Source organism: Cervus canadensis, chromosome 1 (assembly GCF_019320065.1).
Source record: "Cervus canadensis isolate Bull #8, Minnesota chromosome 1, ASM1932006v1, whole genome shotgun sequence".
In the NCBI taxonomy this organism is placed as follows: Eukaryota; Metazoa; Chordata; class Mammalia; order Artiodactyla; family Cervidae; genus Cervus; species Cervus canadensis.
The window spans coordinates 24,720,823-24,737,870 of NC_057386.1; the positions used below are offsets into that span (position 1 = coordinate 24,720,823).

The window sequence follows — 17,048 nt, forward strand, 5'->3', positions numbered from 1 at the left end:
GTAATCCTCGTAGCACCCCTCTGGTAATACCAACATTATCCCCACTTTACAGATGGGGACCTGAGTCTCAGATTACCAGAGTGAACTGTGGGAAGCTCCACAGTGAGCAGGTGACAGCCAGCATTTTAGTCCAGGCGGTTGGTGTCAGGGCCCATGCTGTCACTGTGATTTTATACTGCCACTTAACTAAATGAGAAATAGGTGCCAAGGTCATATCTCTTTTATAGATGAGCAACTGAGGCACAGAGAGGTTTAGCGACTTGCCTAAGGTCACACAGCTGGTGTGAATCCAGGCATCCAGATCAAGGGCCCCTGCTCATACTTCTATAGCGATGTGATGCCAAGAGGCTCGCAGGAGCCAGGATGAAGGTGAGGGGGTGCGGGGCCATGAGGCTCTGGCTCAGACCAAGCTCTCCTCTGTTCACGCCTCAGCCAAGCGTCCGCAGTTCCCCACACAGTCCCTGGAGTGCAGCAAGCAGCTGGACGAGCAGGCGCTCCAGCAGGAACAGCCTGGGCCGTGCCCCCAGCCTGAAGCGGAGGAGCCCGAGTGGGGAGCGGAGGTCCTTGTTGTCGGGTGAGGGCCGGGAGAGCCAGGATGAGGAGGAGAGCTCGGAAGAGGAGCGCACTAGTCCAGCGGGCAGTGACCGCCGCCACAGGGGCTCCCTGGAGAGGGAAGCTAAGAGCTCCTTTGACCTGCCGGACACACTGCAGGTTCCTGGGCTGTATCGCACAGCCAGTGGCCGCGGCTCGGCCTCCGAGCACCAGGACTGCAACGGCAATTCGGCCCTGGGACGCCTGACTCAGGCTGTGCGGCCTGATGACCCCCCACTGGACGGAGATGACGGTGATGACGAGGGCAACTTGGTGAGGCCCCTGTGGGCACAGTGACCGCTCACCCCGCCTGACCTGGTGCAGGACCTCACAACTCCCTCCCAGGTGTTTGGCATTCAGGCAGTTACCATCATGCTCAAGGGATCTCAAGGGGTATCAGCCCTGAAGCCAAGCTCCAAACAGCCCCTTTGTCCCTCCACCCACCCCACCAACCCCAGATCCTCATCATGCCTGGGGCTGCAGCTCTGCGTCCTTGTTGAATAAGAATGACTTCAGGCAGATGTGTATGAATCTTTCATGGCCCTCCCCCGTGACTCAGAGAGACCCATCACTCATCTCTCCAAACTGATGCCCTCCTCTGTCCCCCTCTCTTATATCGACCTCATCGCAAGCCTTGATCTCACACCCACTTTTACCCATTCACCTTTTCCCCAGCCCTCTCACCACCACCTTTAACCCTGGGGATGGGGCTCAGGGACCCGGGACCTCAAGGTTAGCACGTGAGAAGGGGCCAATGTCTGCATCCTTGGTGTGTCTTTGGACAGGCAGCTGTGATGGGGGCAATGTTTGATAATTGATGTGGCTCCCCAGCCCAGTGGGGAGGGAAGGAGGGAAGGCAGGCAGGCGCTGGGCCGGAGTGGAGAGAGTAGACTAGGAGTGAGGGCCACAGAACTGTTGAAGAGTGAGGGATCGGGAACTTGGAGACCTGGCCCTGCTCACTCCCCGGGCCATCCTTCTACAGAGCAAAGCAGAACGGATGAGGGCGTGGGTCCGAACCCGGCTCCCTGCCTGCTGCCTGGAGCGAGACTCTTGGTCTGCCTACATCTTCCCTCCTCAGTCAAGGTCAGCACCCCGACCTCTCCTTCTCATGGGTAATTCTCCTGTGACTCCATCCCGGGGATGCTAGAAGTGTCCCTGGACATGGGGGTGGGTGAGAGCAGGGCCTCGGGCTGGGAGGGCCCAGGATGGGTAGGGGCTGGGCAGTGCCCCTCACTGCCATCCCGCCTTACCCCCGCTCAGCCTTTGCCTCTGTCTTGGAGCAGGTTCCGCCTCCTGTGTCACCGAATCATCACCCACAAGATGTTCGACCACGTGGTCCTCGTCATCATCTTCCTGAACTGCATCACCATCGCCATGGAGCGCCCCAAGATCGACCCCCACAGCGCTGTGAGTCACTGGGGCTGACGGCAGTTGCTGAGCGCCTGCTTGGTGCCCTGTGCTCCCGGGTTAGCGGATTTGTACCCATGCAGTGAGCCAGGCAGGCAGGGAGCCCCAGAGAGACGCGGAGGCAAGGAGCCAGGAATCTCCCTGATTCTGACCCTTGCAACTGGATGCCTCCTGTGTCCTCACCTGTTTCCCTTCTGTGAAAAAGCAGCCAGCTGGGGGGCATGCTCCTAGCCTGGGCAAAAGTAAGCTTTGTTGCCCCCGGCTGTTTGCAGTGGTGCCTTCTTGTGCGCCAGGGCTTGTGAGGCCTGTGTGTGAGTCAGTGAGTGTTGCAGTGATGCCAACAGTGAGACTGGCCCCAGCTGGTCTGAGTGGTCAAGGGTCTCCTTCTCACCAGGACCTGTGTGCTGACAGGGAGGCACCCTGCCCAGCCTGCCCCATGGGTGATGCCCCATAGAGGAGGGAATCTGTCCTTTGCTGCTCTGGGTCTTGCCAGGTTATAAACAACTAGAGTTTTAGGGGCCTTCGGGAAAGCATTGGTCACTTATACTTGGCTTTGAACCTGCCAGTCCTCCTCAGGAGAGGAGAGGCCATGGGTCAGAGTGTGTGGACTCACCCCTTCATGCCTGACTTCTTTAGGACACTTCTAGTCCTGGGAGCTCTCTCCCCAGTCTGGCATCACAGCCTGTCCCCTCCACAACAATGAACTGAGGCCTAGAAAGATGGGGGGCTCTGTTTCCCCCCCATGACATCTTGCACCACTAACTTGGAGGTAGACCCCATCCTCGTTGCTGCCTCCCACACCATTGTTCAGATTTCAACGTTATAGGGCTTCTGTTTTCCATTAGGGTGGGCTCCAGCCGGGTCAGTGGGAAGGGGTGGTGGCGGTGGAGGGAAATGGGCAATGCAGGGGCCAGCCTGGGAATAGGTGAGAGCCTGTATATGTGCAGTAAGGGTGGCCAGTCACACTGGCCCCCTCATCTGCCTCCTGCCCAGGGCCCTGCCTCAGACTCACCGTGGCCGGGTCTCTCCCCCACCTTCCCCCTCAGCCCCTCCATCTCCAGCTCTATCATGTGCTTCTCCCTCTCCCCACTCTCCCTGTTTCTCACTCCCTCTGACACACTTTACCCGTTGCCTCTCCAGCTCTCTACACCCCTCTCTTGGCCACACAACGACGGAATCAGCTCACAGATATCAGGGGATTGGGCCGCCTTCTTTCCTGCCCGCCCGGCCTCACGCTATGCTTGGCATAAATATGGTGCCTGGGGATGCACAGCCTGTACTCAGGCCCCCATCTTGCCCTGCGGCTCCATTTCTGGGGCACACAGCAGGAGAGCAAGTACGTGGAGCAGGGACGAGTAGGATGAGGCATCGAGAGATCAAGCTAAATGCTGCTCCAGTTTTAAGAAAGGAATCAGTGAATAGGGCCTGAGCTCTGGGGCTCAGAGACATACCGTGGTGGGAATCACTTTCCCTCAAGGCAACTCCAGGAGGTAGGGGGCAGGAGCAGGACTGTGCTCAGAGCTCTGAGCTAGTCAAGGGGCTTGACGCTGGTTGCGTGTGTGTGTGTGTGTTTGAGGGATGATGGGAGAGCAGGGAGGAGACTGCACGTTGAGGAGAGTGGGGGGTGGTTGTTCCCAGTTAAACGCTGAAGGCAGTTCCTGGCTTCTGCGTGCAGAGCAGACCCCGCCCACAGAGGGGGTCCCGGTGGCAATACCTGCCTGCTCTCCTTTACAGGAACGAATTTTCCTGACCCTCTCCAATTACATCTTCACCGCAGTCTTTCTGGCTGAGATGACAGTGAAGGTGATGGGGCGGGGGGCGGGTCAGCATTGGATGGGAGCCATCTGGTTTCCGGGTGTGGGGCGGGGAGGGCAGGGGAGAGGCTGGGCCACAGAGGGGGGCAGGGCTGGGGAGTGACTGCAGGGAGGAGGCAGTGTTGGTGACGCGGGGGCATCCCCAGGTGGTGGCGCTGGGCTGGTGCTTTGGGGAGCAGGCCTACCTGCGTAGCAGCTGGAACGTGCTGGACGGGCTGCTGGTGCTCATCTCCATCATCGACATCCTGGTGTCCATGGTCTCCGACAGCGGCACCAAGATCCTGGGCATGCTGAGGGTGCTGCGGCTGCTGAGGACCCTGCGCCCACTCAGGTGCCCCTGCCAGGCACACCCTGATGGCCAGCACCCCATCTGCCCCTGCTTCCTGCCTGTGACTCCACTGGGAACCCTGCCCGCCACTCCCGGCATCACTTCTCACTTGGTTTAGCTATGGCCCCAGTGGTCTCCCTCCACAGGCACCGCCCTCAGGGACCTCCCCACGTGACACTCCTACAGGGCACACCATACAAGGGCCCATAGGCAGCTGCATGCCCTTCAGCTGCAGCTCTCCCTGTGGGGTACCCTCAGGGGCAATACTTGATTCTCCTTGTGAAGTGACAGACTCTGTTTTCTGCATCCCCGCTTTTTCCCCCATCCCAGGGACTACCCACCAGGTAACACTTCTAGCAATGGATCTGTACTGTTAGGAGACCCTCCCCAATCAGTCACCCCAAACCCCAACTGAGAGTCAGAAATTTCCATGTGTGGGGACATGGATAAAGCAGATACTGACTGACCAGTGAGGTTTTCCTGGCTGTGATAATCCGCCTCCCTGTCTGCCCTCTACACGCTGCACACAAGTTTATCTCCCCATCCCCACAACCTACTGCATCCCTGGGTTGAGTCACCACTCAAACCCCATCCTAGAGGTCTAGGTGTGGGGGTGGGTGGGGGGGTCTCTGCACAGTGAGCCCAGAAGGCCAACTTCTTCCCTTCACTAGAGCCCAGGATGGGGACCAGTGAACCAAGACGGGAGGGGGTGGCAAGCAGGGCCAGAGAATGTCTGAGCCGGGAACCCCTCTTACCCGCCTCCCTCCCTCCCCAGGGTAATCAGCCGGGCACAGGGGCTGAAGCTGGTGGTGGAAACGCTGATGTCCTCGCTGAAGCCCATTGGCAACATTGTGGTCATCTGTTGTGCCTTCTTCATCATATTTGGCATCCTGGGGGTGCAGGTTTGTGGGGGTCCAGGGCCAGCTGTCAGCAGAAACCTGAGGAGTGACCTGCCTCTTGGCCTGGATGCTGTGGCTCCAGGAGCTACTACTGCCACCTTTATCCTAGAAAAGCCTTGAAGCCAAAGGCCCTCGGGCTCCTTCGCCTCCTGGGCATTTTGCCGAAAACTGGGAGCCTAGAAGAGGCCCCCAAGGGGAGAGGGCCTTGAGGGGCTTCTGACCAGTGCCGCATAGGCTCCTGCTCTGCCCCCTCACGCGCTTCTCCGAGTTCAGATGCTGGCCTTGGCCTGCAGTCTGCTCAGGGGTCCCCTCCCTCCCTCCCCTACAGGAGCCAGTGGGCTGCAGGCCAGGCCTGGGGATCCAGGGCCCAGACAGCTGGGCCAGGTTAGCAGTGAGCTGGCAGGCAGGCGGGTGCAGACCCCAGACGAGGCAGTAAGTGGGGGCTGCTGGGGAAACTTGGCCTCTGGCCCAGGGAGGGAACTTGGCTTTGGAGGAAAAAGAAAGGGAGCTGCCTACAGGATTTAGCAGGCACCTCCGGGAGCCAGGGGAGCCCGTTCATCCCTCTCTTCCAGAGTATCCCTCCTCGTTCCAGGCTCCAGACATTTCAGCTGTAGCATAGATGGCTGGCTGTTGGGCCAGAGGGAGCTTCTGGTTGGCTGCCCCCCTCCCTACCCCCTCCTTTGGCTTCCTGGGGTCTCCACTCTGCCTTGGGCGGGGGAGGTATTCTTGGGTTTCCTCAGATTCTCTGGCTCCAGAGACCAGGCCAGAATACATTTGCTAAGACTGTGTGGTGCCCCTCTGCACACCCGGCGCCCCTTCCACTTCTTACTCCTGGCCGACTTAGGCCCCCTGCTCCTCCTGTCCCTCAGCCCCTTCCCCACAGGCATAGCCTGGTCTGTTCTAGAGTGAGGGTGAGCGTTCCAGTCAGAAGGACCTGAGCCTGAGCCCCGTTTTTGCCACCTTCTGGTTGTATAAACTTAGTGAGTGAATTTACTTCTCTGAGCCTCAGTTTTCCTCATCTGTTGAGTGGAATCCATATACCTTGCCTGCCCCCACTAATAAACCAGATCTCTCAGCCCTCCCGCAGCGTGTCTGATTCAGTGGGTCTGGAGTGGTCCTGAGAATTTGTATTTCCAGCACGTTCCCGGATGATGCTGATGCTGCTGTCCAGGGACCCCACTTGGAGAATCACTGGCCTCCCCCTTCAGATGAGGGGGAGGCCTGTCCCCCTCCTTCCACCCTTTCCCAGTCCCCTCCCCTAGGACCTTTCCTTCTTCTCCAGGGACTCTGTTCCAAGGAGCCTGGAGAAAGGGGTGCCTACAGGGGAGGTTACTGTCAGTATGTCTCTGACTTGGCCGAGCACCTGGCCCTCACCTAGGGTGTGCCTGGAGCTCTTAGGCCCCAGGGCTGGTCTGGGCTTCCTGTGCTCACAGCTCACTTCTTTCTCTGTCTCTGGTTATGTGTGTGTTCAGCTCTTCAAAGGGAAGTTCTTTGTGTGCCAGGGCGAGGACACCAGGAACATCACTAACAAGTCTGACTGTGCTGAGGCCAGTTACCGGTGGGTCCGGCATAAATACAACTTTGACAACCTCGGCCAGGTGAGTCCCAGGCTCTAACGTGGAGGTGGGAGAGGTGGCAGGAGTCTGGGGAGGATGCAAGTCCACGCTTAATGATACATGCAGGGCAGTTGGCTCACCTCTGTTTCATCATTAGTGAATGGGTCCTAGTGGGATCTCCATGCAGTGAGATGATGTATTTCTTTAGCACGGTACAAGGTACTGTACAAGGTACAAGGTACAGGTGTATTGTCAAAATAATTCTTTTTCTCATTCCACATTCATAGAAACAGAAATGTAGAAAATGAAATAGCTCACTCAGTTTTGCTGGTTTATTTCCCTGCCCCACTCTGGTTTTGGTTTCTGGATTTCCAGAAGTCTGGGGTCCATTGCTCTACCTGGCTGAGGTCATCCCCCATGTCTCTTCTGGCTTCATAGCAGCCATGGAGCCTTGGGACAGAGAACTCTCATGGAGCCTGGAGTGTGACTCCAAGCTAACCTCTGAAGGCCTAGGGTCCCCCAAGCTATTGCCAGGAGGTGCTTTGGGGGTCACTGGTGGGTGTCTTGGCTATACATCCTAGGTTTCAAATGGTCCTTTCCTCCCCTTCCCCCCAGGCCCTAATGTCCCTGTTCGTGCTGGCCTCTAAGGATGGCTGGGTGGATATCATGTATGATGGGCTGGATGCTGTCGGTGTGGACCAGCAGGTAGGGCTGAGGTGGGCAGTATCCATCTTTGGACTCAGGTCACTCACAATGAGCCAACTCCAGGTGTGATGCGTGCAGGCAGTGGATAGAAAGACAGCAAAGCAGGTTGGCAAAATGCCATCCGAGAGGTATTACGTCTTAATATCAGAGGCTGTAACTGGTGGCCTGAGGACAAATGTGGGCTTGCTTTATTGGCTTGCAACATATTTAAATTTTTTTCATTAGTGATAAACAATTAAACAGCTTCCCTGATAGCTCATATGGGGAAGGATCTGCCCGCCATGCGGGATACCCAGGTTTGATCACTAGGTTGGGAAGATCCCCTGGAGAAGGGCATGGCAGCCCACTCCAGTATTCTTGCCTGGAGAATTCCATGGACAGAGGAACCTGCTACAATCCATGGGGTCACAAAGAGTTGAACATGACTGAGTGACTAACGCTACCACTAAACAATTAAAAATTGACAAGTTTCACATGAAAAATCCAGATTTGGGTCTGCTCAAGTCCAAAGGTCTGGAAACACTGGACTTGCATTCCCTAAGGGCAGGAGTCAACTGAAACAAAAAGCAACTCCCCTGCTTTTGGATAGAACATCCACTCTCTACTTTGCCACAGTCCCCAAACCTCTCTACTGGCTAACGCCAAATGCATACCATTCATTGACATCACCTGATGGATCTGTGTATAACTGAGTATGCAGGCCCTGTCTTAAGGAACCCAGGCTGGGGGGCAGCACCTGTGACAGTTACCCTCAGGCTAATATCTTCACTTGTCCTTCCTGCTCCCCCACCAGCCCATCATGAACCACAACCCCTGGATGCTGCTATACTTCATCTCGTTCCTGCTCATTGTGGCCTTCTTTGTCCTGAACATGTTCGTTGGTGTGGTGGTGGAGAACTTCCACAAGTGTCGGCAGCACCAGGAGGAAGAGGAGGCCCGGCGGCGAGAGGAGAAGCGTCTACGGAGACTGGAGAAAAAGAGAAGGAGTAAGGAGAAGCAGATGGCTGGTCGGTAGTCTTTCCACATCTCTCTGAGTCGTACTTGACCTTGGCCTTGCGACTGTAGGGGGCCAGGGGCTGGGGCTGGGGCAGGGAGAAGATGCTCCCACCCCGTCCCCACCTCCTTCCCCTCGAGAGCATGTCAGCCTTTAGAGCCTGCATGAAGCAGACCGGTTCAGCCCTGAGGGGTAGGGGAGCTCCCCTCTGCGGGCCTCCCGGTCTCAGCATCGTGCTCCCCAGATGATGCCAGTGGGAGCTGAGGCACAGTCCCTCCCAGCCTGACTCTGAGAGGAGCCTCATGGGATGAACACCCCGCTTTATTGCCCTGTGCCGGTATCCAGGGACCCTGACCTTGGCACTTGGCACCTTACCATAGCCCACGGTTGGTGAGCAAACATCTTCAACCTGCGGCTGCCCAGTGTCTGTAGCTGATGGGCAAGGCCTTGGCAGAACGTGCAGATGGACCATGGCGGGCAAACCCCAGACCGCTCCTTTCTCCCTATTTCCAGCAAAACTCCCTGGCTTCCCGATTGCCTTTTTTTTTTTTTTTTTTTTTTGCTAAGCTGTTCAAAAATACCCACCCAGCTCAGGGAGGGTCTGAGGTCACAGGAACTCTAAACTCATGACGCTCTGGCCTTAGACCCTTTAGCCCTTCATCTACGACCTCCAACACCTCTTGCCACTGACCGGGTGAGGCCCCTACCCCAGGCCTCCTCACACTCCTACTATGGGTGGCCAAGACTAAGCGAAAGACTGCAGATTCCAGGACACGAGGCGTGAGTGCGGGTCCTGTTGTGTCCCCATGTGTCTCCAGGTGTGTCTGCACTTGAGTTACCTCCCTATCTTCAGGGCTCCTGCCTGTCTGTCTGGTACTCAACAATCAATCAGTGTAACTCTGTCTCAGTCGCCCACGTCTCTGAGCGTCTTTATGTGTGGGTTTTTCTAAGCTTTTGTGTGTCTGTCTGTTTCGTCTGCGGGTTTCCCCCTTCTCTCCACCCTTTCACAAACCATCTTCCTTACGCCGATAAGATGCACATGGTGCTCTGAGTTTTCCCTTTGGTTTGTTACAATGTGAGTACTATCAAGCAGGTGGAGGGCTGTGGTGCCCCCAGCCCCTGGCTCTAGGGCATCTGGAGCCAGGGGAGGGCTGCTGGGGGCTGTGAAATGAAGCGGGCAGGACAGAGTTCATGCTCCCTGTGAGAGGGGCCGCTCCAGGGTTAGGACACTGACCTCTAGGCAGCAGCTCTGGGATAGGGGTCCCATCTTGGTTCCTGGTGGACGACTGAAGCTGAGCAGGCGTGCTGCCCCCAGCAGCCATGCTCCCGCCCCTCCTCCGTCTGCCCCTCCTTGCAGTCTGTCTTCTCAGCAGGACATCTGCAGATGGAACTCTTTTGGCAGGAGGTACCTGTGGCCCTGCCTGACCAGCTGGCTCCCCTTCTGGGGTCTGCAGCCTTCTCAGGTGCAGCTGAGGCCACAGCACGGGAAGGAGTGGACATCTGTTCTGAGGACAGGCTTCCTCCTCTCCTCAGGCCTCTGACTCTCTGCCCCTGGGACCCTGATGAGCTGGCCAAATTGCTCAGCTTCCTCAAGTGCCCTGTGTCCGAGTTTGGGGCTGGTACTTAGGACCCGCCACCCTTGCTCAGCGTGCCCTATTCATAGGCAGAGTGAGGGCCACAGCCCAGGGGAAGCGAGCTGCTGAGGGGACCCTGCCCAGCCCACCTGGTCCGGCCAGTGACCGATGTCGTGTTTCATTCTTTTAGATCTAATGCTGGACGATGTAATTGCTTCCGGCAGCTCAGCCAGCGCTGCGCCAGGTACTGCGTCTGGGGTTGTGGGTTCCAGGGTATGGCCCCGGGCGGTCAGGCCCACGTCATGTGTGTGGGCATCCTCTTTGCTCCCTCTCCATGGCTCACTGATTCTGTCTTCTCAGGGTGAGGGGTTCTGGGTTCTGTGGCATCCCGTAGGCCTGTGCCAGCTGGACGGGAGGTGAGGGCCTTATCAGGCCCCTCCAGCCAACTTCTCTTGGTGGCCCCTCCTTGTCTGGCCAGGCTTTTGAGGCCCTGCTCCCAGGCCCCTGCCACCTCTTCCCGTTCCTTTTCCTCCTGGGTCACACAGATCGATTATTAGAGCTGCAAATCTCTCCCTCCTCCTTTTGTCCGAACGGGAGACTTTGATCCAAGCAAGCAGGATGAGAGGAGCAGAGAGGGAAAGGATTTGTTTTAAAAATGTAACGATGAATAATTGAACAGACTCATTAATAGTTAAGTAATCGCAATGGCCACATCATTGCTACAAACAGCAGGAATTGGGACTCGAAGATCTGAGTTAGCCACAAGCTTCTCCCCCAAAAGCCAAAGATTTGGGAGTGAGTTGGATCATTTTCTTTGAGAGCTGTGTCTTTGGGAGGGCCCTCCTGGTTTTGCCTGCACCCTCCCCTGCCGCCCCTCACCAGTCCTCTGGCCCCTGCTCTCCCAACACGGCCCCCAGACAGCGGTTCAGAGGTTCTGAGAATCTGTGAAGTGTTGTGGGGCCTCATTACCCAGCTCCGATGTCTCCATCCAGTGGTTCCCAACCTGATTGTCCCTAAGGGACCCCCTTGTCAACTTCTACAACAGACCCCACAATGTAAAAGACCTTTTCTGAAGTTGACAGCATGTCAGTAATGACTTTGTTTCACTGGTTTTACTAATCAAAGACACATCTAATTGCTAATCAGGACTTATGAGCTGCAGAAGCTTTCACGTTGAATGACGGCAATGACCATTTTGCCGTTAAATTAGTCTGTGGGGTCTTAGCACAGGCATGTGTATGATTGCATTTAAGCTTTTAAAAATATTGAAAAGAACCTCAGGACCCCCATGTGACTGCCTCCTCAGGCTGTTGAGGGCTTGGGACTCCAGACTGGGAACCATGGGCTGTACCTTTCTCTACTTTTCCAAATTCCCTCAGGAGCCAGGCTCCTGCAGACACTACCTTGTGGGTGCTGGGCTGCCTGATCACAGGGGAACCCCTGAGCTGCCATCTGAGAGGTCATGCCTGGGGCCCTGGGTGGGTTGATGATGTTTGGCATTGAGAGACCACCTGGGGGCCCAGGAGGCTCCAGCCTCTTTGTATCTGGATTGCCTGGGCCCGCATCTCTGAATTGGGCTGTACTGTGCGTTCCTGATGTTAAGGAATGAGAGGAGGGTGAGGGGACGTGGCCTTCAGCTTCTCCCTTATGGGTTCACCTAGTCTGTACACTGATGTGTCCACACAAACACACTCGTACCAGAATACCATGGGTCTGGCCTCAGAGGCTTCTCCCCAAGAGTCAACCCATGCAGGTTTCCATGGCCCCTGAGACCATTTGCTGACACACCCACTTAATGATAAGCACTCTTTTTACTCTCATACCGTACCCCCTTCTGGGGACATTCTGCCATGCTCCTGTGGGCAGAGGCAGGTATGTATGCTGGTTACAATAGCGTCTCACCTTTCCAGCTGGTGATGAAGACTGAGAGACCCCAAACAAGGGCTCAGACCACCCCTATCCCTCTTACCTAAACCTGTTGTTCTGTGTGGTCTATACTAGAGTTTTCAAACTTTCCTGTGCCTAAGAATCCCCCAGAGGACATAACTGAGCCCCACCTTAGAAACTCTCACAGTGGTCCAGGGTAGGACCTGAGCGTCTGCATCTCCAGTCAGCTTACAAGGCATGGCAATGTTGGTGCATCAGTGTACCCAGTGGTGTGATGGGGATGAAGTCACACCCACTAGCCTGGAGTTGTTGGAATCAAACATGTGCACCATAGTTCCCTGCCAGCACCTCTGCCACCCTGTGCTGCCCCCAGCAGGAGCGGAGTAGCCAGATCCCAGGGAAAGGCTGAAGGGAAGAGTCTGCTTATCAGGAAAAAGACCTGATGAGACACCTTGGTCCAGCCCAGCTTCCAGGTGGAGGGAGAAAACGGGGCTGCCCCCAGCACCAGATTGGCTCCCCTAGGCCTCCTGTGGCACCTGCCTCCAACTCACCCTCTCTCCTTCTACCAGGGCCCACTGATCAGGCCCGGCTACAGCCGCTGAAGTTGGCCTCTGTCTTGGGGGCCTGTGTCCCTAGGAGTGACCCCTGCCTTCCTCCTATTCCACCACTCCCCTTTGCAAACCCTCTGCCCTGGCTGTGCCTCGGGCTCCCAGTGACCCCTACTAACTCACTCTGCCTGTGCCTCTCACTCACAGCCTTGCACCCACTCCTGCCCCTCTCCTCTACTCCCACCCCTGCCTGGGGGCTGGGCAGTCCCGGGGGGTGCTCTTCTCCTCACTGTCTGACTCTGGTATTTTCTCTGCCTAAGGTAACTCATACAGGTAGGAGGCAGGGAGACAGGGCCAGGGCAGCCGAAATGCCAGTGACCACTGGTCAAGACCCCCTCCTGGGCTACAGCTGGTGCCGTTAGAGCAGCAGAACCACCCAAGGCTCTGCCCAGGGGGGTCTCAGTTCCTTCTCTGAGCCCGGATTCTTGCCTGGAGAACCGAGGGCCAGGAACAAAACAGGTGCCATCATCCAGAGCGCAATAGTGAGAGCCTTTGGACAAACTTCGAGGGCACCCTCTGGGCCAAAGCCCCAAGGCTTTGTGTCTAAACCCATCTGGCAGCTGGTGAGGGACTCTTCAGGTATTGGCTTGGTCACTGCCTCACAATGTGTACATAAGTAACTTTTTGATGGGCCTCCTTCTCTCTCTCTGTAAAACGAAGGGATTGGCCGAGGAGATGCTTATCAGGTTGGCCCTGGTGCACTTTGGACCTGGGCTCTAATAGAGGGATTTCTGGTAGCCTTGGCACCTGCTGGTCTGGGGTCAGGGCTGAGGGTGGAGGGGTTCTGTACACACTTCAAGGACCTGGGACTGGTCTCTGAACAGATGCCCTGCCTCAGTCGTCCTACCTCACCCTCCCTCTGGGCCTCCACCCGCTCCTTGGGCTCCTAGAGCAAGGCCAGGAGGAGGTAGCAGCAGCTCCATCTGGCCTGGGGCTGCCTGCACAGACAGACTGGGGTGACAGGGGAGGGGGGACTCTCTAACCTCCTCTGCATTGTCTCAGCTAATAACAGGGCTAATAAGGAGCCGCTTTTTCTAACCTAATTGTATTCAAACATTTTAGTTAATTCTCCATTCATATTTTAGCATAATGGGATGGAGTGCTCTCGGCACTTATGGAGATTAATGCAGAGAAAGAGTTCCAGCTGCTAAGGCAACGCTGGGCGACTAGCGCCCTCTTGTTCTGTGGGTACTGAGGAAGGAAGGAAGAGGCTGGCTCACCACGTCTACCTGCCATGGTCGCATCGCTGTGTGGATGACCTGTGGCCTTCTGTTGTCCCCTGTCCCTGGCGTCTCCACCCCCATCTTCCTGGGGGCCCAGAGGGCCACCTGAGCAAACAAAGTCATGGTTGGCTGGCCCATCTCTGGAAACAAAAATATGGCCTAATGCATCCTACATTGCATCAGAACACTTGGGACTGTCTGCCTCTCGGTTATCCACACCTCAAGGCTGATGCTGGAGCGCGGCAGCTGGTGAGGCTGAATGGGCAGCTCTTGGGCACTCTTCTTCCTTCGGCCTTTGGTGGGGGCTCACCCAGGCCACTCCTTGCCTCAGTTTACCTCTCTGTTGAATACTCCTGCATGGGAAAGAACAGTTATAACCAAGCTGGCCTGAGCCAAAGCTTCCTGCCGCCCCGGCACAGTCCTCAGAGGCTACAGCCCTGGCTGGCTTCCGCCGTAGACTTCCTGAGGGGGAAGAGCTGTCTGGGACCTGAGGTTGCCCCAAGGCCCCCATGCGGTGCCTCTTCTTTCTTTGTGGCTGCCTCTGATGACATGTATCCCCAACTTGGTGTGGCCTTTCCTCATACCTGGAGGAGGGGCCCCCTGTAATCTCCTGCCCCCAGATTTGTTCTGCCTGCTTAGTAGGTCAACCTGGTACCGTAATTTTTATAACTAAGTGGTTCACTAATTACAAGAGAAATATGATGCCTCTGACAGATCTCAGACAGTGCTTCCTGCTTCCAGCCCAGCCTTCAGGGGAAGCTGCCCTGGTCCCCAGGAGCAGACTGGGCACTGCCTCATTAGAAACTGGGTGAGCCCTGTGGCCTCCCCTCTGTCCTCTCCCGAATGAGGGTTCAGGAGTCCCAGGCTCTGCCCCCACCGCGGGAGGCCCTCTGAGCGGGTTGGTGCAGTCAGCCAAGAAGACATCCAATTTCCAATCTCCAGTTTTATCTCCAAATCCCAGCTCTGTTGTAATCTTCTCTGCTCCCCTCAAGAGTCTAAGCTCAGTAAAGGAGTAAGAGCCTTCACCTCTCCGTTGATGGAGCTTCCTCTGAAGCCAATAAGATCAGTTGTTTTTCGTCTATTGATTGGACCTTCCTGCAGAACACCAAGTCAAGGGTGTTACAAGGGGCTGCTGGATTTTGGAGGCTGCCTCGGGGAGGGGGCTCACCCGGTGTCTACTGTGGGTGGGGAGCTCCGCATGTCCTGACCCCTTCCGTGCCCAACCACAGCCAGTAGAACAAATGCTTGAAGGGGAAACACCAAGAGAGGGGCTCCTGCCCAAAAAGAGCAGTGCGTGGAACGTGAGGATGCTGATGACGCTGGAATGTTTCAGCTCTGGCACTAGAGGCTGGTGGCTGTCAGGGACTGTGGGTGGAGGGGGCACAGCGGGCGGGGCCCAATGGCTGCTCTGTTCTCCCTGCTGCCCCACCAGAAGCCCAGTGCAAACCCTACTACTCAGACTACTCCCGCTTCCGGCTCCTCGTCCACCACCTGTGTACCAGCCACTACCTGGACCTCTTCATCACGGGTGTCATTGGGCTGAACGTGGTCACTATGGCCATGGAGCACTACCAGCAGCCCCAGGTAGGACTGAGTGACTGGCCATCCGGGCCCCACCTCCAGTCATGAGCCTGTGGGTGAAGCTAACCCAGCCTGAAGCAGGGCCCCTCAGGCGAGTGCTTGGCCCCCTACAGGGGATCCTCTTGTACCACTTGCAGGGACTCGTGAAGGTCAGTCTTGTCTTGGTTTTACAGATGAGGACACTGAGGCTCAGAGAGGTTAGTTGACTTGACCGACTAACTGGGAAGTGAAGGACCTGGATTCTTCACCCAGCAGATATTTGTTACCTTAAATAAATAAAGATGTTCAGTGTTCTTGACCTGTGAGGATAAAGAAGGCAGATCTGTGCCCACCCTTTTGGAATTTAGATTCTAGTCAATATCCAGCTCCAAACCTCACCTGTGATCTTCGAATCAGCTTCCATCATCTGCCTTCCACATCTTTGTTTTCCCATCTGTAAAACAGGAACATTGAATTGACAATGCAAAAGGCCCCTTTCATTTCTAGCATTCTGTGCCTTCCAGCACATTCTAATGTGATCTCCTCACCATCCCTCAAGGAGAGAGATCTTTCAACACAGAGTTTGGATCATACACGTGAATGATAAACCTACTCTATCCTAGAGTGGTGGCTAATGATCAGCCATCATGGTGAGAAGGGAGGAAAGTTCCCCTTAGACTCACACTGTCTCCCAGATCTGGGAGGAATGATAGAAGGATCAGGACGGGCATCTTCCCTGGGCCTTAAGAGATCTTGCGTCTTGCCCCCATCCCTGCCAGATCCTGGATGAGGCTCTGAAGATCTGCAACTATATCTTCACTGTCATCTTTGTCTTGGAGTCAGTTTTCAAACTGGTGGCCTTTGGCTTTCGACGGTTCTTCCAGGACAGGTAAAGGGGAGTGGGGGATGAGGGATGGAGGAGTGGGCACATGTTTCCCAGGGAGATGCCCCAGAGGATCTAGTGCCTGAAGACCTTTCTTGACTCTTGGGGTTCAGACTCCACTCCAGGACCTACCCAGGGCAAATGGTGCAGTGTGGGTGGGGGCCTGGGAGATGGGAGGGGAGAGAGGGAGCTTGGCAAGAAAGGGCCTGGGGACAGCGAAAATCAGTGTGGCCTAGACTGGAGCCAGACTGCCTGGACCAGATCTGAATCCTGGCTCCATCACTTAGAAGCTGGTAACTTTGGGTAAGTTACTTAAGTTACTTAATCTCTCTCAGTTTCTTCAGCCATAGAATGGGATATAATAACTGTATCTACATCACAGAGTTGTGAAGATTTTGAGTTCCTATTTGTAAAGTCTATCAAATAGCATTTGACACAGAGCAAAACCGTATAAGTACTAGATAAAAAAGCAAATGAATAAAAATGAAAAGCAGAGGCCCTAGAACTAAAGTCCTAATCCTACCTGTGGTACCAACTGGCTGTGTGACCGTAGCTAAAGCACACCTTCTCTGCAGGAGGGCAAGGCTGGACAGGCTGACCTCCACTCTCCTTTCTGTGGCTGAGAATGTGCCACTCATGTTGCCACAACTACCCCCTCCTCTGCAGTGCCCCCTTCAGGGAGCTGTGTCCTGGGCTTTCAGGTGGAACCAACTGGACCTGGCCATTGTGCTGCTGTCTATCATGGGCATCACACTGGAGGAGATTGAGGTCAATGCCTCGCTGCCCATCAACCCCACCATCATCCGCATCATGAGGGTGCTGCGTATTGCCCGAGGTCAGTGCCGGCTGCCTACCCACCATGGCCACTCTTCCAGGGTGACCTGCTCAAGGGGAGATAGCAGAGGTCAGCTCTGACTGGCTAGGGAGGAGGTGGGTGTGGGTTCCATCAGCCTTTCTTCTAGCCTCTGCCAAAGGGGAAGGGTGGGGGTGAAGCCATGGCAGCCTGGCTGGCTGGGGCT

The 17,048-nt window shown here is 55.9% G+C and overlaps 1 protein-coding gene across 17 annotated transcripts in view; it reads left to right on the top strand.

The window, feature by feature from the left end:
* Positions 1-17,048, top strand: part of CACNA1G (calcium voltage-gated channel subunit alpha1 G) — a 62,293-nt gene that overhangs the window by 36,191 nt on the left and 9,054 nt on the right. For 5 of the 17 annotated variants that reach the window (XM_043471646.1, XM_043471665.1, XM_043471698.1 and 2 more), the window contains 13 exons: positions 433-864; positions 1,574-1,674; positions 1,875-1,998; positions 3,733-3,801; positions 3,959-4,143; positions 4,916-5,042; positions 6,512-6,637; positions 7,211-7,300; positions 8,094-8,286; positions 10,059-10,112; positions 15,019-15,170; positions 15,926-16,035; positions 16,731-16,864. In XM_043471646.1, coding sequence (XP_043327581.1) covers positions 433-864; positions 1,574-1,674; positions 1,875-1,998; positions 3,733-3,801; positions 3,959-4,143; positions 4,916-5,042; positions 6,512-6,637; positions 7,211-7,300; positions 8,094-8,286; positions 10,059-10,112; positions 15,019-15,170; positions 15,926-16,035; positions 16,731-16,864 — 1,897 coding nt within the window. Of the gene's footprint in view, positions 1-432; positions 865-1,573; positions 1,675-1,874; positions 1,999-3,732; positions 3,802-3,958; positions 4,144-4,915; positions 5,043-6,511; positions 6,638-7,210; positions 7,301-8,093; positions 8,308-10,058; positions 10,113-15,018; positions 15,171-15,925; positions 16,036-16,730; positions 16,865-17,048 lie in introns of all 17 variants that reach the window. The other 12 variants (XM_043471637.1, XM_043471613.1, XM_043471560.1 and 9 more) reach the window with 3 other exon arrangements.